Source organism: Oncorhynchus clarkii, chromosome 33 (genome assembly GCF_045791955.1).
Source record: "Oncorhynchus clarkii lewisi isolate Uvic-CL-2024 chromosome 33, UVic_Ocla_1.0, whole genome shotgun sequence".
Lineage (NCBI taxonomy): Eukaryota > Metazoa > Chordata > Actinopteri > Salmoniformes > Salmonidae > Oncorhynchus > Oncorhynchus clarkii.
The window spans coordinates 13,449,572-13,476,833 of NC_092179.1; the positions used below are offsets into that span (position 1 = coordinate 13,449,572).

Below are 27,262 nucleotides of genomic sequence, written 5' to 3' on the forward strand. Positions count from 1 at the left end.
CATAATCATTTCATAACTTGATTACATTGAGACACAATCACATACTGTATGTCTCTCCTTTTATTTGTGGGAATACTTGAGAACAGATTTCCTACAGTAAAATAATTTTAAGATGAATTCCTGGTGATTTTGCAGTCTTTTCTGACCAAAAACTAAAATACCCCCCCAAAAAAGAACCTTTGGGGGGCCCAAAAAACAACATGTGGCCCGGTTTTGGCCAGTGGTCCACTTGTTACCGACCCCTGTTCTAGATGTATTCCTAGCTAACCATGGATACTTAACCCCTGTTGTGTGTGAGTGTTAATTGCTGTGTTTCAATCAGATACAGTGGCTGCCTACATCTGGCCATCTCTCCGTGATCTAATTCTCTCCTTCCTGTCACGTGACCAGACCGCTTCCTCTGATTGGATTATGTCATCAGCAGGGGTGATCTTGCCACGGTGACTAACGTGATAACCCTTCATGGGTGGAGATCCACATGGAAATGAATTGATATACTGTAGCTACCACACGGCGCGTGCACACACACACACACACACACACACACACACACACACACACACACATACAGCCACTCTGGGTTTGACGCTTGAAGCTCCTACTGTTGTCTACTGCTGTTGTCTTCCTCAAGTCTGCCAATGTGCTGCACTTGGGAAAGTGAAACTCCTCATCTATACTTGATGAGAGGCTGTGAAGCTGTGAGGCTGTGTCTTCAACTAAGTGGTCTGCTGCTGAAACTCAACAGGTCACATCTCTCAGAGAGTCTTTACATGTTGCCTTTTAATCAACAACGACAAAACTGGCATTATTCTATATTCTTGTTTTTTCCCGTCCGCTTTCTTATGAGCCGTTGTTAAAGCTCTCAGCTGTACTTAATGGTCGACCTTGAAGAGGTTCAGTGTCTGACAGGGGCTCTTGTGGTGTCCTTATGAAGCATAGTATGTGTCGGGTGCTGTGGATAATATATTTTATAAGTGTGCGATGCATGTCCTCTTCTGTGTGGCATGTGCACGACTCACGAGCATCTATTCTCAGCCTGAGTCATTGCATGTCCAGTACCTCTTTCAGGAGGCAGAGAATGTGCATGACTCTCTTCCATGGCATGGGGAATATAGTATGTATTTTAGCTTTGTTTGGGAATCTTATCCTGTGGTTTGAGCCATATGGGACACATGTTTGTCCACTCTGCCTTGCTGTAGAATCCAATCCAAGCCTTCTGATTGGGCAAACGTCCGAGGTGATCCTCAGTGATTGGTTGAACCCACCCAGCGACCACTAGGCCACAACTGGTGTGTTTTGATTTTGCAGGACGAGGGTGCTCAGCCCCTGAACCTGTCGTCCAAGCCTAAGACAGCAAGCGAGAGCAAGTCACCCACCTCCCCCGCTTCCCCACAGGTCCCCACCATGAAGCTGGGCCACCATAGCACCGGGTCCATGAAACACAGCACAGCCCCCTCCAGCGTCGGAGGACCACCGTCCAGAGTCAGCTCCATAGGTAAGGGACTGCACCCACTCACCACGCATACACAAATTGAACATAACACACCTTTAAAAAATACCATCAATCTCCACACAATACATTTTTTGGACATTTTTGCAAATGTTTAAAAATACATGTAAAATTGTTTTTATTTATATAAGTATTTAGACCCTTTGCTATGAGACTCAAAATAAATTGAAGGTGCATCCTGTTTCCATTGATCATCCTTGAAATGTTTCTACAACTTGATTGGAGTCCACCTGTGATAAGTTCAATTGATTGGACAGGTCCCACAGTTGACAGTGCATGTCAGAGCCAATCCATGAGGTTGAAGGAATTAGAGCTGTGAGACAGGATTGTGTCGAGGCACAGATCTGGGGAAGGATACCAAAAAATGTCTGCAGCATTGAAGGTCCCCAAGAACACAGTGGCCTTCATCATTCTTAAATAGAAGAAATTTGTAACCACCAAGACTCTTCCTAGAGCTGACTGCCTGGCCAAACGGAGCAATCGGGGGAGAAGGGCCTTGGTTAGGGAGCGCCAGAGTTCCTCTGTGGAGATGGGAGAACCTTCCAGTAGGACAACCATCTCTGCAGCACTCCACTAATCAGTCCTTAATAGTAGAGTGGCCAGACGGAAGCCATCCTCAGTAAAAGGCATGTCAGCCTGCTAGGAGTTAGCCAAAAGGCACCTAAAGGACTGGACTCTTAGACCATGAAAACAAGATTATCTGGTCTGATGAAACCAAGATTGAACTCTTTGGCCTGAATGCCAAGCGTCATGTCTGTAGGAAATCAGGCACCGCTCATCACCTGGCCAATACCATCCCTACGGTGAAGCATGGTGGTGGCAGCATCATCTGTGGGGATGTTATGCAGCGGCAGAGACTGGGAGACTAGTCAGGATAGAGGGAAAGATAGTGAAGTACAGTGAAGTACAGAGAGATCCTTGATGAAAACTTGCTCCAGGGAGCTCAGGACCTCAGGCTGGGGCGAAGGTTCACCTTCCAACAGGACAACGACCCCAAGCACACAGCCAAGACAACTCAGGAGTGGCTTCGGGACAAGTCTTTGAATGTCCTTGAGTGGCCCAGCCAGAGCCTGGACTTAAACCAAATCGAACATCTCTGGAGAGACCTGAAAATAGCTTTGCAGTGACGCTCCCCATCCAACCTGACAGAGCTTTAGAGGATCCGCAGAGAAGAATGGGAGACTCCCCAAATACAGGTGTGCCAAGCTTGTAGCGTCATATCCAAGAAGACTCAAGTCTGTAATCGCTGGCAATGGTGCTTCAACAAAGTACTGAGTCAAGGGTCTGAATACTTATGTAAATGTGATATTTCCAGGATTAAAAAAAATAAATGTTCAAAAATGTCTAAAAACCAGTTTTTGCTTTATCATTATGGGGTATTATGAAGTCATTATGGGGTATTGTGATGTCAGTATGGGGTATGGTGATGTCAGTATGGGGTATTGTGATGTCAGTATGGGGTATGGTGATGTCAGTATGGGGTATTGTGATGTCAGTATGGGGTATGGTGATGTCAGTATGGGGTATTGTGATGTCAGTATGGGGTATTGTGATGTCAGTATGGGGTATTGTGATGTCAGTATGGGGTATTGTGATGTCAGTATGGGGTATTGTGATGTCAGTATGGGGTATGGTGATGTCAGTATGGGGTATTGTGATGTCAGTATGGGGTATGGTGATGTCAGTATGGGGTATTGTGATGTCAGTATGGGGTATTGTGATGTCAGTATGGGGTATTGTGATGTCAGTATGGGGTATTATGAAGTCATTATGGGGTATTGTGATGTCAGTATGGGGTATTGTGATGTCAGTATGGGGTATTATGAAGTCATTATGGGGTATTGTGATGTCAGTATGGGGTATTGTGATGTCAGTATAGGGTATTGTGATGTCAGTATGGGGTATTGTGATGTCAGTATGGGGTATGGTGATGTCAGTATGGGGTATTGTGATGTCAGTATGGGGTATTGTGATGTCAGTATGGGGTATTGTGATGTCAGTATGGGGTATTGTGATGTCAGTATGGGGTATTATGAAGTCATTATGGGGTATGGTGATGTCAGTATGGGGTATTGTGATGTCAGTATGGGGTATGGTGATGTCAGTATGGGGTATTGTGATGTCAGTATGGGGTATTGTGATGTCAGTATGGGGTATTGTGATGTCAGTATGGGGTATTGTGATGTCAGTATGGGGTATTGTGATGTCAGTATGGGGTATTGTGATGTCAGTATGGGGTATTGTGATGTCAGTATGGGGTATTGTGATGTCAGTATGGGGTATTGTGATGTCAGTATGGGGTATTATGAAGTCATTATGGGGTATTGTGATGTCAGTATGGGGTATTGTGATGTCAGTATGGGGTATGGTGATGTCAGTATGGGGTATTGTGATGTCAGTATGGGGTATTATGAAGTCATTATGGGGTATTGTGATGTCAGTATGGGGTATTGTGATGTCAGTATGGGGTATTGTGATGTCAGTATGGGGTATTGTGATGTCAGTATGGGGTATTGTGATGTCAGTATGGGGTATTGTGATGTCAGTATGGGGTATTGTGATGTCAGTATGGGGTATTGTGATGTCAGTATGGGGTATTGTGATGTCAGTATGGGGTATTGTGATGTCAGTATGGGGTATTGTGATGTCAGTATGGGGTATTGTGATGTCAGTATGGGGTATTGTGATGTCAGTATGGGGTATTGTGATGTCAGTATGGGGTATTGTGATGTCAGTATGGGGTATGGTGATGTCAGTATGGGGTATTGTGATGTCAGTATGGGGTATTGTGATGTCAGTATGGGGTATTGTGATGTCAGTATGGGGTATTGTGATGTCAGTATGGGGTATTGTGATGTCAGTATGGGGTATTGTGATGTCAGTATGGGGTATTGTGATGTCAGTATGGGGTATTGTGATGTCAGTATGGGGTATTGTGATGTCAGTATGGGGTATTGTGATGTCAGTATGGGGTATTGTGTGTAGATTTTTTAAATATATTTTTCTCCCCAATTTCGTGGTATCCAATTGTTTTTAGTAGCTACTATCTTGTCTCATCGCTACAACTCCTGTACGGGCTCGGGAGAGACGAAGTTTGAAAGTCATGCGCCCTCCGATACACAACCCAACCAAGCCGCACTGCTTCTTAACACAGCGCCATCCAACCCGGAAGCCAGCCGCACCAATGTGTCGGAGGAAACACCGTGCACCTGGCAACCTTGGTTAGCGCGCACTGTGCCCGGCCCGCCATAGGAGTCGCTGGTGCGCGATGAGACAAGGATTTCCCTACCGGCCAAACCCTCCCTAACCCGGACGACGCTAGGCCAATTGTGCGTCTCCCCCCAGAATCTCTGGCGGCGCAGCTGGCGCTGCAGTACAGCGCCCTTAACCACTGCGCCGCCCGGGAGGCCTATTGTGTGTAGATTGATAAGGGGGAAAAATATATAATCCATTATAGAATAAGTAGAAATAGTCGTAGTAATATAATAATAACAGTAATAACATTAACAATAATACTATTAGTAGTAGTAGATATTTAAAGTATGTACATTAATGTATTTCACTCACATCACCATTAAGTAGTGTTTTAAGTCATTTATTCATGCTACAATAATAGTTCATTGACTACATTGACCTGTAATTAGGCCTCCCGAGTGGCACCGTGGTCTAAGGCACTGATTCGCAGTGTTAGCTGTGCCACTAGAGTTTCTGGGTTCGCAGCCGGCCGCGACCGGGAGACCCATGGGGCGGCGCACAATTGGCCTAGCGTCGTCCGGGTTAGGGGAGGGTTTGGCCGGCAGGGATATCCTTGTCTCATCGTGCACTAGCGACTCCTGTGGCGAGCCGAACACAGTGCACGCTGATGCGGTCACCAGGTGTACAGTGTTTCCTCCAACACATTGGTGCGGCTGGCTTCTGGGTTAAGTGGGCATTGTGTCAAGAAGCAGTACGGCTTGGTTGGGTCGTTTTTCGGAGGACGCACGGCTCTTGACCTTCGACCTCTCCCGAGTCCGTACTGGAATAGCAGTGATGAGACAGGACTGTAACTACCAATTGGACACCACGAAAAAGGGGTAAAAGTAACAAAACAAACAAACAAAAATGATATGCTATAATTAGTGTAGGCTATGTTTTCCCATTGTGTATGCCTGTAGGGTATATTATTGTGAAGCATTTATTAGCATCAGAGAGGCAGGGATGGTTAAGCGGGGGTTTGAATAGGAGGAGGAGGAGGAGGAGGAGAAGGAGGAGTGTGAAGGATAGCAGGGGAAATGGAGTAATGGAAGAGGAGAGTGTGTTTTTCAGACGAATAGAGTAGCTGTGTGACAGACGGGACTTATCACAGATGAGATTAGACAAGCCTCTTACAGAACGATACACACATAACAACCTGCATTAATAACACAATAACAGCAGACACACACACACACACGCACAGCGCAAGGCTATTATAAACACACGACACGGCTGTTAGAACTCACACACAACCATACACACACACATACACAGCTATTATAATACACACACACATTATAAGACACACACCCTTCCTCCTCTCGCAGCAGTTGGGCATTTCTAACTTGTATTCTTTCTAATCTCAGTGTTTTTCAGCAAATCGCAGGATTTAATAGCAGATTAGTGGATTTAAGTCCCAGATGTTTTTTGTTCTGACAAATGGATTAGGTTGTAAAAGTTTCAGACGGAAGATGTTGAGGCAAGCCGTTTCATTTCGATCACAATGAGTGTCTGTCTGCTGCCACGGCACACAGTCTGTTTCCATCTGTTCCTGTTAGAGTGTTTACCAGGTCAGAAGAAGATTTGTGTTGTTAGCTATTGCAGTCAAACACAGAGAGACAGGGAGTTTTGACTTTCAATGGTTTTATTATTCTTTGTGTGTGTGTGTGTGTGTGTGTGTGTGTGTGTGTGTGTGTGTGTGTGTGTGTGTGTGTGTGTGTGTGTGTGTGTGTGTGTGTGTGTGTGTGTGTGTGTGTGTTGGGGCGGGGGGTATGTGTGCGTGCTCCTCTCTGTCCAGTCTCCTCACAGCATCTGTCCTCTATCAGTCTATCGCCCACAATCCAACCTCTCCTCAATGACTGTCTCAGAAAGTCTGATCTGAGAACTGTCAGTGTCTGTGACCTCTACTGCTGAGACCCACTCTGTGTAACTCTCTAATTTCAACAGTGTGTGTGTGGCCACTCTGAATCGTTAGTGCCAGGGCAGAGTGAGACTGCAGGGTAGGGTAGGGTTTGGGCCCTGGCTGTGTCTCACTGTTGGCCCCAGCCCTCCTATCTGGGTCATGCCTAGGTTGGCAATCAGACACTCAAGGACACACACACAGTGCACACACACACTGCACACACACACTCACACACACACATAAAAAGAGAGAAGAACGCAGACACAGTCCATCTCTGCTCATACACACACACACACACGTTCACATCCATTATTTCTATCCACACAAACACACACACACACACACACACACACACACACACACACACACACACACACACACACACACACACACATTCAATCCAGATTAAAACCCACTACCATCCAGCAAGCCAGCCAACACAGCCCACCCCAGCGGCCTCTCTCTCTCTCCAGCCCTCCGATTTTTGCCGTTATGACTTCTGTAAGAGTTCACTCCTCTGTCATTACAAATCTGAGAGCGTAATCTGGCCTGCGATGGCATTAGCAGGAGGGATTAGTGACAGATAAAGGGCCATAAGCTTGGAGCAGCTCTTTGTTAGAGCTAACCCAGAGATGGAGAGAGAGCGATAGCACGGCCTCCCTCATCCCTCCCTCCGACCTCCCGCCTCTCACAGTCACACAGCAGATGCTGCTGCCGCTCCGTCCGCTAAGCTGCTGCAATAACACAAATAACAACGCTGAAAAGAAGCAGAGAATCATATTGAATCATCTTTGATATGTGTTGGGCAGATGTTTCCGGAGGGGGAAATTAGCAGGCTTTTTGGGTTTAATAGGAGTAATCTTCCGGGATGCTGCCTGCCTGCCTGCCTGCCTGCCTGCCTGCCTGCCTGCCTGCCTGCCTGCCTGCCTGCCTGCCTGCCTGCCTGCGCTTTTCTACTATTCAAAGAATCCCATAAGCTTTTGGATGAAAAATACTAAATGGATAGTGAGGGAACGTGTGTGTTTGCGAGTGTGGACAGGCAGGCGGAAAGGAGGTGTGTGTGTGTGTGTTTGTGTGTGTGCGAGTGAGCGAGTGAGCGGGCATGCATGTGTGAGTATTTGTGCAACAAAAAAACTGTATCCCCTTTCAGGAGGACTGCTGGAGCTTTTAAATAAATCTGAATGATGTGTAGATTTGAGATTTGAGGGATTGGGCTTTTAGATGGTCTGTCAGGATGCCGATGCCCACTGTGTTTACCGTTCTGCGTGTGTTTCTGTCTGCCGCTGGGAGGGAGTGACGTTCACCACGGGAAATAACATCCCATGGCAGGTTTTTGACAGGGGTGTCTGTATGTGTATGGGTGCGTGTGATCTATAGGTCTCTGTCTCTCAGTGGAGGCTAAGAGAGAGGAGGCATAGACACAGGTACATACTGAGGCACACACACAGCCTTAGCAGTCAACTGGTCAGTCTGCGTCCGGGTGGGTGTGCGGCTGTATGTGTGTGTGGTCATGTATTCACCTCACAGGGGTTAAGGACAGTGTTTATTCTGGATGGCCTTAGAGACTGTTTACATCCAAATAGTTTTATCTCTGAAAGAGCTGGAGCAATCTGCAATCTGACAAACAGAGACATAGTTTCCATTTACAGTTTACAGAACAATCAACAATCATTTAGTATTTTTCTAGTCAAGTCTATTTTGATTCTATTTTTTTAAATATATTATTTAATTCAAACTAAAATACACAGAAAAAAATAATATCTCTGTGTCTCTCCAGACCTGCTGTCATCCCTGTCCTGTTATCCAGTCTCTAATATGAACATATACTCTACTCTATGTCTGTCTCTCTTCCTCATCAGACCTGCTGTCATCCCTGTCCTCGGGGGGCTATCTGAACGACCACGAGGCTGTGACCAAGGCCTTCGCTGAGGCCAGACAGATGAAGGAGCAGCTGAAGAGAGAACAGCAGGTGTTGGATGCCAAGGTGGCCGCCGTCAACAACCTCAGCCTGAACAACGGACGCTCCGACAAGGTCAGATATGTTAGTACATCCCTGTAAATACAACCCCGTGCCTTTCTGTCCTCATACTACTAACAGGAGATAATTCTGTACCATGACATTAGATTTAAGAATTAGGAGCAAATTCCCCTCTAGAAAAGTAGCTACATTATTATTTAAAAATATATATATATAATATATATATAATAAAACAAAATAATAAAACAACTGAACCAGCACGTGCACTTTACCAACCCTGCATCCCCAGACACTCTCTAGATAACAGTGTTTTCTAAATTAACATTTCTTTTCAGGAAGAAAAAAAATCCACAAAGTACTGCAATGCACAATATACAATATTATCCTACAATGTGATGTAATAGGATGTAATATAATGTCATATTCTAGTTTAAATCACCTTTATAAAATATATTACAACACAATATATATTGTAATATGATATAACACGATACATTTAGACCAAATGTAATTCAGCATTATGTCTGTATATGTCGAAACTGTCATAGTTGTCAATAAGCTGTGTAATGAAAGCAGTAAAGATAAATTACTCAGCTAGAGAAACCCTTGGCTGGGGTAATGAGTGTGTGTGTGTGTGTGTGTGTGTGTGTGTGTGTGTGTGTGTGTGTGTGTGTGTGTGTGTGTGTGTGTGTGTGTGTGTGTGTGTGTGTGTCTGTGAGGCATGCTGGGGGCAGGGTGGGTGTTGGGGAGGCTGGAGGTGGTGGGGGAGGTAAGGGGGGTGCAGGAGGAGGCAGGAGGAGGGCACGGGGAGCCTGCTAGCGAAGCGTCGAGGAGACGCTAATACGAAGTGACGGCGCCCGCTCCTCGGCAGCGTGGCTAAATTGTGGTTATTCGTTAAACACACTGGGAGTTAGCTGGTGCACACACACGCAGGCGCATACACACACACACACGCACACACACACACGCACACACGCACACACACACACACACACACACACACACACACATACACACACACACACACACACGCACACACACACACACACACACACACAAGCACAGCAGCATGCTGGATCTTAAAGAGCATCTGCACTGCTGACATTCAACAGCTCTCTTCTCTCTCTCTCTCTCTCTCTCTCTATCTCTCTCTCTCTCTCTCTCTCTCTCTCTCTCTCTACACACACATTTACAGAGTCATACCTAAAATGGACAATGTGGTATTTAAAGCAAGGGATTTATTCAGAGTTGACTTCCAATGTGAACCCCATAGCTCCATAGGGACCTGAAACGTCCACTACTCTCTACCCAGCTCAACCCCTAATCCTCTGGGGTTATAATTGTCCTGATTGCTGGGTGGATGGATGAAGCTGGATGAGCAACATTAGAAGAAGAATCCTCCACTCCTCTCAGTCTCAGTCCTCCATAGTTGAACTGATTCAAATAGAGCAAACCATGACCAGTTGATTTCTAACACATGGATAGACCAGGATGATTAATATGCTGTAACTCTTGGCTGAAGGTTACCTCTGTAGCACATGATAACTGGGTGTCACTTCTATAAGGTTCTTGTACAGTACAGTCTCTCTATTCATCTGATTGGATTACACGGATCACAATAAATAGTTTTGCTTTCCATTTGTTTAACAACTTATTCTCAACTCTGACTTAGAGAGAGGCTTTGGGTCTAACACAGTCATGCTGTCTTTCTCTAGAAATGAGGTTTTTATTACCCATAGACCCTCAGTCAGTAGGACCTTAATTATTGATATCAATAAACCCTTCTTCAACCCTTTAAATGGTTTGGGATTGATTGGTGTTGAGGTTGCAGTGAACTTTCCATACATACAGTGACACAGACACCGATCAATACTAGCCGTGTTTTACTATCTGGGACAGGGTATTTTTCTGATGTCACTTGTTTTCGCCGCAAGTCATATCTGCAGCATTTTTCCCTGAAATAGTTTCACGCAGACAAATCCCTTCCTCTCACTAGTTCTCTCTCTTTCTCACTGTGTCCACTCTCTCTCCCCCCTCTCTCTCTGTCTCTGCTCGTTCCCCCTCTCTCTCTGTCTCCACTCTCTCCCTCCCCCCCCTCTCTCTGTCTCCACTCTCTCTCCCCCCTCTCTCTGTCTCCACTCTCTCTCCCCTATCTCTCTCTGTCTCCACTCTCTCTCCCCCTCTCTCTCTGTCTCCACTCTCTCTCCCTCCTCTCTCTCTCTGTCTCTGCTAGTTCCCCTCCTCTCTCTCTGTCTCCACTCTCTCTCCCCCCTCTCTCTCTGTCTCCACTCTCTCTCCCCCCTCTCTCTTTGTCTCCACTCTCTCTCCCCCATCTCTCTCTGTCTCCACTCTCTTTCCCCCCTCTCTCTCTGTCTCCACTCTCTCTCCCCCATCTCTCTTTGTCTCCACTCTCTCTCCCCCCTCTCTCTCTGTCTCCACTCTCTCTCCCCCATCTCTCTCTGTCTCCACTCTCTCTCCCCCATCTCTCTCTGTCTCCACTCTCTCTCCCCCCTCTCTCTCTGTCTCCACTCTCTCTACCCCCTCTCTCTCTGTCTCCACTCTCTCTCCCCCCTTCTCTCTGTCTCCGCTCATTCCCCCTCTCTCTTTGTCTCCACTCTCTCTCCCCCCTCTCTCTCTGTCCCCACTCTCTCTCCACCCTCTCTCTCTGTCTCCGCTCATTCCCTCTCTCTCGCTCTGTCCCCACTCTCTCTCCCCCCTCTCTCTCTGTCTCAGCTCATTCCCCCTCTCTCTTTGTCTCCAGTCTCTTTCCCCCCTCTCTCTGTCTCCACTCTCTCTCCCCCTCTCTCTGTCTCCACTCTCTCCCCCCTCTCTCTGTCTCCACTCTCTCTCCCCCCTCTCTCTGTCTCCACTCTCTCCCCCTTCTCTCTGTCTCCACTCTCTCTTCCCCCTCTCTCTCTGTCTCCACTCTCTCTCCCCCCTCTCTCTGTCTCCACTCTCTCTCCCCCTCTCTCTCTGTCTCGACTCTCTCTCCCCCTCTCTCTCTGTCTCCACTCTCTCTCCCCCTCTCTCTCTGTCTCCACTCTCTCTCCCCCCTCTCTCTTTGTCTCCACTCTCTTTCCCCCCTCTCTCTCTGTCTCCACTCTCTCTCCCCCCTCTCTCTCTTTCTCCACTCTCTCTCCCCCTCTCTCTCTCTGTCTCCGCTAGTTCCCCCCTCTCTCTGTCTCCACTCTCTCTCCCCCCTCTCTCTCTGTCTCCACTCTCTTACCCCCTCTCTCTCTCTGTCTCCGCTAGTTCCCCCCATCTCTCTCTGTCTCCACTCTCTCTCCCCCCTCTCTCTGTCTCCACTCTCTCTCCCCCATCTCTCTCTGTCTCCACTCTCTCTCCCCCCTCTCTCTTTGTCTCCACTCTCTCTCCCCCCTCTCTCTGTCTCCACTCTCTCTCCCCCCTCTCTCTGTCTCCACTCTCTCTCCCCCCTCTCTCTTTGTCTCCACTCTCTCTCCCCCATCTCTCTGTCTCCACTCTCTCCCCCCTCTCTCTGTCCCCACTCTCTCTCCCCCCTCTCTCTCTCAGTCTCGCTCGTTCCCTCTCTTTAGCGATGATATTTATTCAAATCTGATGAATTATCTCAGCTGAACAATTAAATTGTAGTGCTGTAAAACGGAGACATGCATTTGATTAGGCTAGTGCCAGTCTGGCTGGGTCATCTTCTAATGGTTACGCCAGGGCTGGAGTGTTGTTTTTAAAAATGCACTGCTTTTGGGATGGATTCTAATCGTATAAATAAGCTGTAAATGCAGGCTCTGGGGTTGGGGAAGAGTGTGTGTGTGTGTGGGGAGGGGGGGTGTGTGTGTGTGTGTGTGTGTGTGGGGAGGGGGTGTGTGTGGGGTGTGTGTGTGTGTGTGTGTGTGTGTGTGTGTGTGTGTGTGTGTGTGTTTCAGCTGGTTGCATTACCCATGTAAATGGTAAGTCAATCAGCCTTTTATTGTCTGTAATAAATACGCAGGGGGTCGTGCAGTGTGGCCCTTCACGGTGTGTGTGTGTGTGTGTGTGTGTGTGTGTGTGTGTGTGTGTGTGTGTGTGTGTGTGTGTGTGTGTGTGTGTGTGTGTGTGTGTGTGTGTGTGTGTGTGTGTGTGTGTGTGTGTGTGTGTGTGTGTGTGTGTGGAGCGCCTCTCTCTAATGGATCGACCCCAAGGCCCTCAGAGAGGGGGGGAGATAGACATCCAGCATAACCATGCAGGTGGCTGCTGAGATATATCACACACACATACACAGTCATACTCATACACACACACACATCCAATCATAGAAGATGGACTCAAACACAATCTCAATGTCATTCCTATAATGATGTCAGCTGTTACCTGTTTCAGTGCCAGTCTTGCCCTCTGCCCCTCTTGTCTCCACACTGCCACATAGACAGGCTGGTTAAAGACCAGAGCACAATGCTTTAGTGCCAACTAACTATGCCATCTACCCCCACTAAGCAAGCCTAACAGCACAGGTACACACACCCTCTGGCACACATCCAACATACACTATCTACACATGTTAATCAATAGCTTTATGGCCTGGCGATTGACTGATATCTTAACCTAACATGTTGATTGACTGACGCCCGTGTCTCTCTCCCCCCTGAGAACCAGGCAGTCTAATGTGTCCAAAGATTGATTGATTGGTTGTCTATAGAGAATTCATTGATTGGTGTCCATGTTGACTGACTGTTTGACTGACTGTTTGTCTCTCTCCAGGACAAGGCAGCTCTGGAGAGTCTGAGCCACCAGCTGAAGCAGCAGTCAGAGGACAGAGAGAAGTTCAACCACGCCATGATGGACTTCACCATGAGTGGAGACTCAGATGGTGTGTGTGTGTGTGTGTGTGTAACAATCTATGCATATATGAATACGTGTGTTGGATTGTGTTAATGTATGTGTATACATCCACTCTCTCCCCCTCCCTCCCACAGGCAGCCCCAGTGTTTCTGATTCCAGGATGTTCCGTGAGGCCCGGGGCCGAGGCAACAGCGAACCACACATTAAACGACCCATGAATGCTTTCATGGTCTGGGCAAAGGATGAGAGGAGGAAGATTCTCCAGGCTTTCCCCGACATGCACAACTCCAACATCAGCAAAATCCTCGGTAAGACTAAGACCCCCTCCAGACGGGAAGAGGAGGGAGAGAGGGGTGTGAGAGGGGAGAGAAGGATTGTTCCTGCCTTTCAAGGAAGAATAGAGAGAGAGTGGAAGATGGGAGAGAGAGAGTGAGAGAGGCATGAGAATGCATGTGAGGTGAGGTGGCCAGGCTGCTCTCTCTCTCTCTCTCTCTCTCTCTCTCTCTCTCTCTCTCTCTCTCTCTCTCTCTCTCTCTCTCTCTCTCTCTCTCTCTCTCTCTCTCTGTGTTCCTCAAGTGGCAGGAGAATACATGATCTGTCTGCACTCTTCCCCTTCAACTCCTCTCTATGGAAATTACTTCTCCACGTACTTAGTTATGTACATGTGTGTATGATTTATTGTGTGTGTGTGTTTGTGTGTATGTCTCCCTTCTTCCCTAGCCACACCACATCAGTACTCAGTCATTGTCACGGTGCTCTGTGTGGCCCCTATCGCACACCGTACCTCTGTCTCTCTTTGTGACGGCAGCACTCTGATTGACAGTATCTTTTGTCCCGTCCTTATCTCTGGTTGCCTGAACATCTGTAGTGTAGTTAGCTAGCAGCGCTACTGAGACAGAGGGCTGTGAACCTAGTGGGTTCCCCAGAGACACACAGCGTCTAAGGCTGGGAGAGAGACGCGACACAATCCACACACACACACACACACACACGACACACGACACACACACACTATTCCATGATCCTCACAAGAAGCGGTATTGTGGAACTAGCGCTTAATGACTAGCTCTGGAGAGAGAACGGAGAGCTTCAACAATGATGATATAATTCATTATGCATTAAACAAGCACTCCAGTCTGTGACATTTTAAAGAGCTCCTAAACGTTTTATAACACTGGGAAATCTGGTTTTAATAAGGGCCCGCTCTCGAATGTTAACAGAAGGAGTTTTCTATTCCAGCAGGGAAGGGAAAGGAGTGTGCTAGCTAACCAGGCCAGCACAGACAGCTTTTATACATTAACATACAGCAGTAGCAGAGTGTAAATTCAGCCCAGATACACACACACACCACACCACACACACTGGGGCCAGAGCACGATAGACACACAGGCACACTTAAACACTGCAGCCAGATATACTGTAAAAAGCCAGATTGGAGAAGATGTGTTTTGGTGGATTAGAAATGTGTAGGCCTTCTGCAAAGAGGCTGTGGAACATATTGGGCACATTGTATTTAAATACAATCGCGTGCCTGCTCGCAGGCTTGTGTGTGTTGGTATGTGTGTGTCTGCTAGCGTGTGTTACGAAAGTGAACAGGAAGGGTGAGGTACTCATTTTGAACTCTAATGGTGAGATGAGCACAGTGAACGAGGACAACACTTAACACTTAACCTGCTTTCAACTCTCTTTCCCTCCCTCTCTCCCCCTCTCTCTCTCTCTCTCTCTCTCTCTCTCTCTCTCCCCTACCCACCCTCCCTCTCTCTCTCTATCTCCCCCACCCACCATCCCTCTCTCTATCTCTCTCTCTCCCTCTCTCCCCCACCCTCTCTCTCTCCCCCCTCTCTCTCTCCCCCCCCCCCTCTCTCTCTCTCTCTCTCTCTCTCTCCCCCCCCCCCCTCTCTCTCTCTCTCTCTCCCCCACCCTCTCTTTCTCTCTCTCCCCCACCCTCTCTCTCTCTCTCCCTCTCTCCCTCTCTCCCCCACCCTCCCTCTCTCTCCAGGTTCTCGTTGGAAGTCCATGACTAACCTGGAGAAGCAGCCGTACTACGAGGAGCAGGCCCGGCTGAGCAAGCAGCACCTGGAGAAGTACCCGGACTACAAGTACAAACCCCGGCCCAAACGGACCTGTCTGGTGGACGGGAAGAAGCTGAGGATTGGAGAGTACAAGGCCATTATGAGGAACCGCCGGCAGGAGATGAGACAGTACTTCACTGTGGGGTGAGTGAGTAACCAACCAAAACCACACACACACACACTTCTGACTGTGGGATAAAGTATTTCCTCACCGTTGTGTAACTTGTCTTTGTGGTCTGAGTTTACTATAAAGCACCTAGTGTTGACTATAAAAAGAGCTGTCTGAATGCATCTGATGGATTTTGTTTTATTCATCCAGATTTCTACATTATATTGTGTTATTATACTGTATTAACTGTTGTGTTGTGGTTTTCTCCAGACAACAGGCCCAGCTGCCTTTGTCCTCGGCGGGCGTGGTGTACCAAGGTGCCCTTTCCTTGGCAGGCTTGCCCTCCCCCCAGATGCCCTCGGAGCACTCCTCACTGTCCAGCAGCCCCGAGCACGCCGCCCCACCCCTCCAGACCCCCTACCACCCCAGCCTCAAGGGAGACGAGACCCGAGTCAAACAGGAGGAGCTGCGATTGGACGACAGCAATGGTGATGCGTACGACGACTTTGATTATGAGGACGAGGATGGAGATTATGGAAGCGATAACGACAACCACCAATAATCGGGACGCAGAGCCAATCAGAATCAGTTACCCAGCTTCTTGCTGGAAACAACCCTGTCCATCCACCAATCCTGAGAGACTATCCGTCCCTTATATCCAATCACATCCAATGTCACAAACCTCGCCCTCCTTTACCCCTTAACCAACAAGAACTCTGGAACCTCAGAGCCAAGCCCCTCCCATTGGAATCCCGATACCAGCAACCGACCAATCAAATCAAGCACAGGACCTGTCACTCACACTGACTGTTACACAGACTGGAGTCTAGGAGGAGACAAACTGATTGATGTGACTTCTGCTGAGTACTACACAGTACTACAGCGTACTAACAAAGTACTACAAGGTATACTAGAGTATTACTGCTGTGTACGCCATAGAGGCAAGATGAGATATACATTATGTCATGAGTAAGCTACTATATGAGGAGAAAACACAGAAAAAACAACCTTTTAGACCAGTTTGACTTCAAAGAGACATTTTTTTAAAACAGCAGGCCTGTCAGTTGATTAAAGAGACACTTTAAAATGGCCGACCTGTTTGTTTATAAAAGAGACACTTTTAAAACAGCTTTTTTTTCTTGGTTCTATGATGTTCTCACTCAGGTACACGGTGCCAACAAGTGGCTTGTGAATGTGATTTGTTGTTTTTGTGCTACAGTTTTAATAATAGATACAAAATAGAAATGTTTCCCTTTTCATTGTAAAGCACCTGACAGAAGTCAAAGCAAAACTTTTATTTAGAATTCTTCTTCTTTCTTCAACTCAGTGTACTGTCAGCAGATATCCTCCCTCTGTGTGTATGTGTGACTACCCTTATGAGAGTAAAAATGGGACAGTCCAGTCAGGGCCACAGTGTTGGACAGTGAGGACCGGCTCACTTCAGGGGACTGTGGGGGGGACCTTAGTCTCTCATCATGGGCCAGCTTGGACAGTACAGTGTGATGAGACAATCTCCCACCAATCCTCTTCTCTCCTTTTACACTCTCGTTCTTTTACCTTTTCTTTGGCTTTCTTTTATTCTGATCAGGAGGACTTTGTGTCTTTGGAAGGTACAAAGAAAGGTTTCTTTTAGATATGAAACACCCCCTTGTATGTGTGTGAGAGTGTGTGTCAGCAAGCTCGCTGTGCGTGTGTGTGTGTTTAGTCTGTGTGAGCTGGTTTAGTCATCACTAGGCACTAGATCCCAGAACTCTGTCCCTTTCCAAGACAAACAGAAACACTGGAGTTTCCCCTGTGAGCCCCCAGAACTTCAGTATCCTGGTACACAGAGACAGAGAAAGCCCTATGGCTCTCTTGTACACTCACACACACACACATACCCAAGCCCCAGTTCCCCAATCGAAACCCCGCAACAACTCTACTCCGCTGCCAACTGATCCAGCCAGCACCACAAGCGAACAGCTCTTACCCACAACCCAAACCCTCTCATAATACTCCCAATTGATATATCACACAAAGTTGGTGTGTATTTTGTTCTAGAAGTTTGGTGGGTTCCTGTGGGCTCCTTACTGGTAGTTTAGTTTGACTAAAGCACAGGAGTCTCTGCTGTCTGTCCCCGTTCTGTCCCTCTCTCTGAGAGTCCCCCTCTATGTCCCCCTGTGTCTGACTCTGTCCCCGTCCGTGTCCCCAAAACACGTCATTCTGCTGTTCTTATTGGGAGGAGCTGATCGTCATATCAGCACGTCAGTGTTTCCTTTGTATTTCAATACTGTATTTTATTATTTTTATTCAAACTGCCTCTAGTGTAATAATATTATTAACAATAATTATAATGATGGTCAGCGTTTCTTTCAATTTGAGTAAGTTATGTACAGTATAATTTATTTTGGCCTCTTATTGGGTTTATTACGACCAATATGAAACTTCTTCGCTCAATGAAGCATTATTATATTTAGCTGGTTTAGAGTATTTACATCTAATGTTGTCCTTTTATTTTATACTTTATTTGTAATTTTGCATTTTTTAGTTCCTGTTTTGATCTGTTCTGTTTGTTTAGTATTAATCCTATATGGACGCTGGGTGAGGAGGAGGAGCGACACGGACGACAGCCAACGGGCGGCTGTCGCTCTTCGCCAAGGAGACTGGACTTTCTATTCACTAACTCTCTCCCCATCCGCGTCCCTCAGCTTGACAACGTAACCCGTTTATGTCCAAACCCACTTCTAAAAGCACTCAGACACTCTGTGTGGTCAGAGAAAAGAAGGTGATTTGTTTGTTTCTTCGTAATGGTTCATGTATAATGTGAAGTTTCTTGGACTTTCTTTCTTTTTATGAAGATAAAAGAAAACGGTTATATTATTCTATTCTGTTTCCTCTGAACAAAGGAGCGAGACTCCCGTTTACTAGGGTTGCTATTTACACTGAGATGCCGTGGAACATCGTTGAGGCTGGCGGACACAGAGACACGCACAGACAGCAGACACACACAAATGATTAGCAGACACAGTTGTGCAAATGTAATTAAAAAAAATCTAATTAGGACATGATCAGAACACACACACACACATTTGCGACCCATAGGAAAATCAGTGTTTACTTTGCCTATTCAACAATGTTCAACAGCATAACCTGACATTCAGTAAGATGACCTGTCATATCTATGTGACTCCAGAACTCTGGGGACTTTACTTTGTTTTAGCTCCACACTATGACCTAGCCATTAGCCATGTCCACTCACTCTACAGGTGTGCTGCCAGATAGTGACCCAGCCCAGTCATGCTTGCTGTAGATGTTTACTCTGACACAATCAATCACAACCATGCCTATTGCCAGATAGTGAGCCTCACAGTCAATCATACGTGGCCATACAGACAACCTCACAATCAGGCCATGGTGAGACCTAACGCTGAAGAAAGGGTGTCCTGTATTCTGGCTGGAAGCTGTAGGTTAGATAAGTAGGCTAGACAGTGTGGGGAAAAGGAGGGGGTTACAAGTTACAATCGTCCCAGCTTGCTAGGTCTGCCACATACTGAGGAATTATACTGTACTAAGGGCCAGGAGTTTTGTGACCTGACCATGTGACCTGACCAGGACAAACATTGAGCTCTAGTTATACTAATGAATAGAGTCCAACGTTTTTCATGAGCAGGGTGACAGGATGTTAGGCCCAGGTGATGTTGGCCGACACAGCGACGATGGTGACCATGATCGCGATGAAGATGATGATAATAATAATGAAGACAATCAAATGTCACGAGTGGAGCTCAAAACAAAGTCAGAGTTAGTAAAAAAAAAAGAAACACGTGTCTGACCATCTCAACTTGACAAATGGAGAAAGATAATTATGTACATATAACATAGAGTTATAGATTTATATTTTGTTCATAACACAGTGTAATATAAGTTGTATATTTCTTTTTCTCTTTTATTGATGTTATTCATGCTACAATAAAAGCAGGAGTTGATGTACTCTTACAAAAAAAAAGAGGAAAAATGACAGATAAACAAAGGAAACAACAAAAGAGAGGCCGTGGGCTTGCCATGCACCGTCTGTTCTGAGTTCACTTTTTTCAGTATTATTGCCAGTCGAGGCTTTAATAAAAACAGCGATGTGTTCTGTAATGCTCCAATGGTCCTTGTGAGTTCTTTACAATGCACCTACACACACTGGTATACACATAGTATCAACGAAGGCTACGGTAGATCAGCGCACACTTTTCAATGCTAAATTGAACGCTTTAAAACGGGGGCTTTCGACATTCTTTCATCGGTTCACTCTTTGGACACTGCACTTGCAGGTTACTGGATGTGTGTGCTGTACTTCTAAACTAAACATCTCCACTATATCCAGAATACTGTACCTATTTGCAGCTGCACTATATCCAGAATACTGTATCTATTTGCAGCTTGACTATATCCAGAATACTGTACCTATTTGCAGCTGCACTATATCCAGAATACTGTACCTATTTGCAGCTGCACTATATCCAGAATACTGTACCTATTTGCAGCTGCACTATATCCAGAATACTGTACCTATTTGCAGCTGCACTATATCCAGAATACTGTACCTATTTGCAGCTGCACTATATCCAGAATACTGTACCTATTTGCAGCTGCACTATATCCAGAATACTGTACCTATTTGCAGCTGCACTATATCCAGAATACTGTACCTATTTGCAGCTGCACTATATCCAGAATACTGTACCTATTTGCATCTGAATGCAAATGATAAACGATAAAGAAGTCTCAGCCCTTTGTCTCTTCTCTGGAAACATAGTAAAGGTGAAAGCCGTATGGTGGCAGTGGTGTAAAGTACTTAAGTAAAAATACGTACTACTGAAGTAGTTTTTGGGGGTATCTGTACTTTACTTTAATATTTATATGTTTGACTGCTTTTACTTTTACTTCACTACATTCCTTAAGAAAATATTGTACTTTTTACTGCATACATTTTCCTTGACACCCAAAAGTACTCGTTACATTTTCAATGCTTAGCAGGACAGGAACATAGTCAAATTCACACACTTATCAACAGAACATCCCTGGTCATCCCTACTGCCTCTGATCTGGTGGACTCACTCAACACACATGCTTCATATGTAAATGGTGCCTGAATGTTGGAGTGTGCCCCTGGTTGCCCTTAAATAAATACTAAATAAAATGGTGCTGTCTGTCTGGCTTAATGAAATGGTTTATACTTTTACTTTTAAAACTTAAGCATATTTTAGCGAACATGTACTTTGATACTTAAGCATATATTAAACCAAATATTTTTAGATTTTTACTCAAGTAGACATTTACTGGGTAACTTTTACTTGAGTAATTTTCTATTAAGGTATCTTTACTTTTACTGAAGTATGACGATTGGGTACTTTTTTCACCAATGTGTGGTGGAAGCCTACCAGTATGGTGGAAGCCGACCAGTATGGTGGAAGCCAACCAGTATGGTGGTAGCCGACCAGTTTTATTTATTTACCTTTATTTTACTAGGCAAGTCAGTTAAGAACAAATTCTTGTTTTCAATGACGGCCTACGAACAGTGGGTTAACTGCCTGTTCAGGGGCAGAACGACAGATTTGTACCTTGTCAGCTCGGGGATTTGAACTTGCAACCTTCCGGTTACTAGCCCAACGCTCTAACCACTAGGCTACCCTGCCGCCCCAGTATGGTGGAAGCCGACCAGTATGGTGGTAGCCGACCAGTATGGTGGAAACCGACCAGTATGGTGGAAGCCGAACCAGTATGAAGGAAGCCTACCAGTATGTTGGAAGTCGACCAGTATGGTGGAAGCCAAACCAGTATGAAGGAAGCCGAACCAGTATGAAGGAAGCCTACCAGTATGAAGGAAGCCGAACCAGTATGAAGGAAGCCTACCAGTATGTTGGAAGCCGACCAGTATGAAGGAAGCCGAACCAGTATGAAGGAAGCCGAACCAGTATGAAGGAAGTCTACCAGTATGAGGGAAGCCTACCAGTATGTTGGAAGCCAACCAGTATGGTGGAAGCCGAACCAGTATGAAGGAAGTCTACCAGTATGAAGGAAGCCTACCAGTATGAAGGAAGCCGAACCAGTATGAAGGAAGTCTACCAGTATGAAGGAAGCCTACCAGTATGGTGGAAGCCGAACCAGTATGAAGGAAGTCTACCAGTATGAAGGAAGCCTACCAGTATGTTGGAAGCCAACCAGTATGGTGGAAGCCGAACCAGTATGAAGGAAGCCGAACCAGTATGAAGGAAGTCTACCAGTATGAAGGAAGCCGAACCAGTATGAAGGAAGCCTACCAGTATGTTGGAAGCCGACCAGTATGAAGGAAGCCGAACCAGTATGAAGGATGCCGAACCAGTATGAAGGAAGTCTACCAGTATGAAGGAAGTCTACCAGTATGAAGGAAGCCTACCAGTATGTTGGAAGCCGACCAGTATGTTGGAAGCTGACCAGTATGAAGGAAGCCAAACCAGTATGAAGGAAGCCTACCAGTATGTTGGAAGCCGACCAGTATGGTGGAAGCCAAACCAGTATGAAGGAAGTCTACCAGTATGAAGGAAGTCTACCAGTATGGTGGAAGCTGACCAGCTATTTACTTTCGTCTTTCACTTCAGTGAAACCCTTTTAGACGATTGAGATAAACTCAAGATATTACATTTTTCCCCATGATCCATTGCCCAATCAAAGCCCAGAAAGAAACACTATCGCCATGGAATCCATGTCGTGTGTTTCCCAGCGATTCAATCAGTTTCATAATGACATGTTAATTATGCGCCAGGCATCTTATTCCCCACCTATCAGAGGGCCAGCTGTGAGGTGTAGAATCTAATTACAGCCAGTTAAACACCTGATAACCTAATTATCAACAACAAGAGAGATGAGAGAGAGGGATGGAGAGGGGTAGAGAGAGAGAGAGGGTGGGTGAGAGAACGAGAGAGGGAGAGAGAGAGCGACAGGGTTAAGACATCTTGGGACTTCTTAACTCAATTTAAACAGAACAATGATCGGCTAAATTAAATCCGTATTGCTGAAGTATCGCGGAATATCTGCGTTGAAATTTAAACGCTGCATATGTCGACTCAATCGGAAATTGTCTCTACATTTTGATGATTTTCCACGATACAGATTGAATCCTGCCCTTTGTCTTGACAGATGTGGAAGGACCAGGTCTATTTGTAATTTAAAAAGCTTTTTTATATTATTTGTGTGGTTAAGATTCATGTGGGGTTTAAGGTACGTTGAAGCGTTCTCTTTAAAGGGTTAAACAAGGACTGTCACTCTCCATGAAATGCTTAAAAGCTGTCCCACGTACATGTCGCTCTGTACACTTCCCAGAACAGTCAGACATAGAAACAGTTCAATGCACTCCACAGAGTTGATTTTATGTGGCTTTGTTAATTACTGAAGCTTTACAAACCCATTCAATGCAATACGGTGCTGTGTTGGGGCAAATTGAGAATTTCTAAGTAAAGGAGTGGTTGTTCTTTGGGGGCAATCTAAATTTTAGATTTCTAGCCTGGAGGGGAGCCTGAGAAAGGGTTTATATGTGAATAGTTGAGGAGAGGGTATTTTTCCTTTATTGTCAGCAACACAGTAAAGTACACCTTTAAGCTGTTCTGTAGGAAATAATGAGAGTTTTATTTTAATTTGAAGGCTATCCACTGGCTATTTTAACCAAATTATCTGTATAGACAAAAGGATACATTTTTCAGTAAGCTCATAATATTTACAGACAGTAAGCACTTCTTTGTTTTACTGAATATTGTCGGTTATTTAAAATTACACAATATCAGTTATTCTCTCTGATCTTATTGCTTTTAAAACTAGAGTTTCTCGTCCAAAATTACTATGAAAAAGCTATGTTCAGATGTGGAGAACTGTGTGCATTGGTGCTTGAGTGGTAGCATGTGTGTGTGTGTGTGTGAGAGCCTGATTGTGTGTGTGTGATTGTGTATGCAACGACAACTGTTCGTTTAGAGAGGGTCGCTGCGGCGACAGCTCGGTGAAATGTGCAGATTTGAACCGTCCGTGGGTGTTTCTGAAATTGAGTGAAAACGATGTCAGATGAATGATTTAAAGTAGGTAATAGGATGTGATGTGGTGCTGAGCCGACAGCTAAGCTGAGTTTAAGACGCGCTGCGTTAATGTATTCATGAGGAGGAGGGATTAGTGAAGAGAGAGCACTAGCTGAGTGCAGCACAGTTGCCCAGGCCAAACAGGCTCACAGACTACTGAATACAGGCCAAACTGAGAGAATGTTTGGCTACATTTCTATGTGGAAAAAGACAGTCCAAAAGAGAGTGCATGGGCCTACTGTACCTCTGTACATGCTCATTTCATATCAGACGCCTGTACTGCAGGTCAAGAAATTGGGAATTTCTGACTGTCACGTGTTAATTCTGCGTTGAAAAACATTGACTCTGCACAGCATCACAAACACAAATCAGACGACTCACAAAGCTGTGTTGTCAACAGGCCAGGTCTGTCTGAGATGTGATGTCCTAGCATGACAGCAGGTCTGAGTGGCGTGTGTGTGCTGAGGGACAGGCATGGTACCCAGTACAGCAGTAAGGCCCCGCGGGCTGATCTCCAATCAGTACTGCTGACACGTCTTTCCTCTTACCCACCTCTCACACGTTCACTACTCACATTAAACATTCAACGACTTCATCATCAACAGCTGGCCTACTTTAGTTTTCCCTACTCACTGTCTCTCTCCCTTTCTTTTCGTTCACACAAACCCCCCCCCCCCCCCCCTCTCTCTCTCACTCCCTCGCTCTCTGTCTGTCTCAATTTGCCCCAACTCAGCTCCTTCTCCCCCCGTCTACCTCTGAGAAGATCCTATGTATCTGATCCATTACCTGTAACAGGCATTTCATTCTGATGCCACTGCTGAACAGTATTGCATTATCTTGTAGAGCCATACAACTCTACAAGAAACTTTCAGTCAACACCAGCAGGTCTGATTTTGTGCACCGCCGAATAATCCATTTTTAGAAAGAGACATTAAATGTCCGTAGGCGATTCTCGCTGTTTCATATCATAAAACCGCTTTTTTTTTAAACGGTTATTTTCTCTTCATCAACACCAGAATGCACACATGCTAATATTATGTTAATGCTATGTTAATTGGGAGAGTAGCTGTTAAGCAGCCCTGCTGTTAAGATGACTTGTGAGAAGATAGGTGGGGTCAGTCACAAGCTGTAAAACAGACTCCAACACAAATAAACAGAACCCCTCGGAGAGGACACGACATCACCCATGGGACTGGGACAGAGGGGGAGGGCAGTAGTGGTCTTAAGGGGTGAGGAGGTGAAGGGGTGAGGGGGTGAGGGGAGTGGAGGACATAAGGGAATGTGAGGTAAGGTTTCAGATCCCCATACATTGCCTATTGTGAGGGGGAGAGGGGTGAAGGGGACGGTGAGTGGGTGAAGGGGGTGAGGGAAATTGGAATGAATAGCAATGATCTGGGAGGCAGTGAATACAGTGTGTGAGCTTGCCGAGTTTGTCTGGCTCTCTAGGTGACAGTGTCTGCAGTGTAATGTGTGAGAGGCCTGGCAGGGCTCTGTGTATTTGGAGCCTCTTTAATATTCTCTTCATGCCAGACTGGCCACAGGATGCCCAGCAAAACATCCCCCCCTAGAGCTGCAATGACATTTGCTCCAGCAGCCCACCGCTGACCCCTTCAGGACAGGAAACTGATGCCCTGCTGGGGAGACACAGAGCCAGACAGAAAGACAGTTGTTTGTATCTCTCAGGGGGGAATGCTCTAGTCTAGTGTTCATCTTTTATTTGTTCCCCAGGTCACCCTCCACCCTCGTTTTTTTGCTTGAAGACGTGAGCCATTTTTGTGTTGTTGGCGTGCTTGTGCCGCACGTCACAAAGGGTGTGACCGTTGGCCGTTCGTCTGACTCCTGGCGGTTGCCTTTGAACTGCTGTTTAGATTAACTTAATTTGATTTGTCCTTATCTAGTTATAAAGGACCTCAGAAGTTGAAGGAAAGGCAAAGCGCTCTCAGATATTTGTCATCTTCTCCTTTTAGTGTCCTTCATTTGCCTCCATTCTCACGATCCAGACCTACTGTGTCAGAAATACAGTTGAAGTCGGAAGTTTACATACACCTTAGCCAAATACATTTAAACTTTCACTTTTCAATACATTTAAACTCAGTTTATCCTAGTAAACATTCCCTGTCTTAGGTCAGTTAGGATCAACACTGTATTTTAAGAATGTGAAATGTCAGTATAATAGTGGAGAGAATGACTTACTTCAGCTTTTATTTCTTTCATCGCATTCCCAGTGGGTCAGACGTTTAAATACACTCAATTAGTATTTGGCAGCATTGCCTTTCAATTGTTTAACTCGGGTAGCCTTCCACAAGCTTCCCACAACAAGTTGGGTGAATTTTGGCTCATTCATCCTGACAGAGCTGGTGTAACTGAGTCAGGTTTGTAGGCCTCCTTGCTCGCACACACTTCTCAGTTCTGCTCACAACTTTTCTATAGGATTGAGGTCAGGGCTTTGTGATGGCCACTCCAATACCTTGACTTGTTGTCATTAAGCTATTTTGCCACAACTTTGGAAGTATGCTTGGGGTCATTGTCCATTTTGAAGACCCATTTGAGACCAAGCTTTAACTTCCTGACTGATGTCTTGAGATGTTGCTTCAATACATCTACATAATTTTCCAACCTCATGATGCCATCTATTTTGTGAAGTGTACCAGTCCCTCCTGCAGCAAAGCACCCCCACAACATGATGCTGCCACCCTCGTGCTTCACGGTTGGGATGGTGTTCTTCGACTTGCAAGCATCCCCCTTTTTCCTCCAAACATAACGATGGTCATTATGGCCAAACAGTTCTATGTTTGTTTCATCAGACCAGAGGACATTTTTCCAAAAAGTACAATCTTTGTACCCATGTGCAGTTGCAAACCGTAGTCTGGCTTTTTTTTATGGCGGTTTTGGAGCAGTGGCTTCTTCCTTGCTGAGCAGTTATGTCGATATAGGACTTGTTTTTCTGTGGATATAGATACTTTTGTACCTGTTTCCTCCAGCATCTTCACAAGGTCCTTTGCTGTTGTTCAGGGATTGATTTGCACGTTTTGCACCAAAGTACGTTCATCTCTAGGAGACAAAACGCGTCTCCTTCCTGAGCGGTATGACAGCTGCGTGGTCCCATGGTGTTTATTCTTGCGTACTATTGTTTGTAGAGATGAACGTGGTACCTTCAGGCGTTTGGAAATTGCTCCCAAGGATGAACCAGACTTGTGGAGGTCTACAATTTTTTTCTGAGGTCTTGTCTGATTTCTTTTCATTTTCCCATGATGTCAAGCAAAGAGGCACTGAGTTTGAAGGTAGGACTTGAAATACATCCACAGGTACACCGTCAACTGACTCAAATGATGTCAATTAGCCTATCAGAAGCTTCTAAAGCCATGACATCATTTTCTGGAATTTTCCAAGCTGTTTAAAGGCACAGTCAACTTAGCGCATGTAAACGTCTGACCCACTGGAATAATGATACAGTGAATTGTAAGTGAAATAATCTGTCTGTAAACAATTGTTGGAAAAATGACTTGTGTCATGCAGTGGTCAAAAAACGTGGTCGAAAAACGAGTTTTAATGACTCCAACCTAAGTGCATGTAAACTTCTGACTTCAACTCTACATAAA

General features: G+C 45.7%; 1 protein-coding gene across 12 annotated transcripts in view; it reads left to right on the forward strand.

Moving 5' to 3' along the window:
• Positions 1–19,719, forward strand: part of LOC139392572 (transcription factor SOX-5-like) — a 284,267-nt gene extending 264,548 nt beyond the window's left edge. For 6 of the 12 annotated variants that reach the window (XM_071140632.1, XM_071140631.1, XM_071140636.1 and 3 more), the window contains 6 exons: positions 1,309–1,495; positions 8,507–8,679; positions 13,336–13,444; positions 13,551–13,724; positions 15,416–15,632; positions 15,868–19,397. In XM_071140632.1, coding sequence (XP_070996733.1) covers positions 1,309–1,495; positions 8,507–8,679; positions 13,336–13,444; positions 13,551–13,724; positions 15,416–15,632; positions 15,868–16,159 — 1,152 coding nt within the window. In that variant the 3' untranslated portion in view covers positions 16,160–19,397. Of the gene's footprint in view, positions 1–1,308; positions 1,496–8,506; positions 8,680–13,335; positions 13,445–13,550; positions 13,725–15,415; positions 15,633–15,867 lie in introns of all 12 variants that reach the window. The other 6 variants (XM_071140638.1, XM_071140639.1, XM_071140633.1 and 3 more) reach the window with 3 other exon arrangements.
• Positions 19,720–27,262: the final 7,543 nt, after the last annotated feature.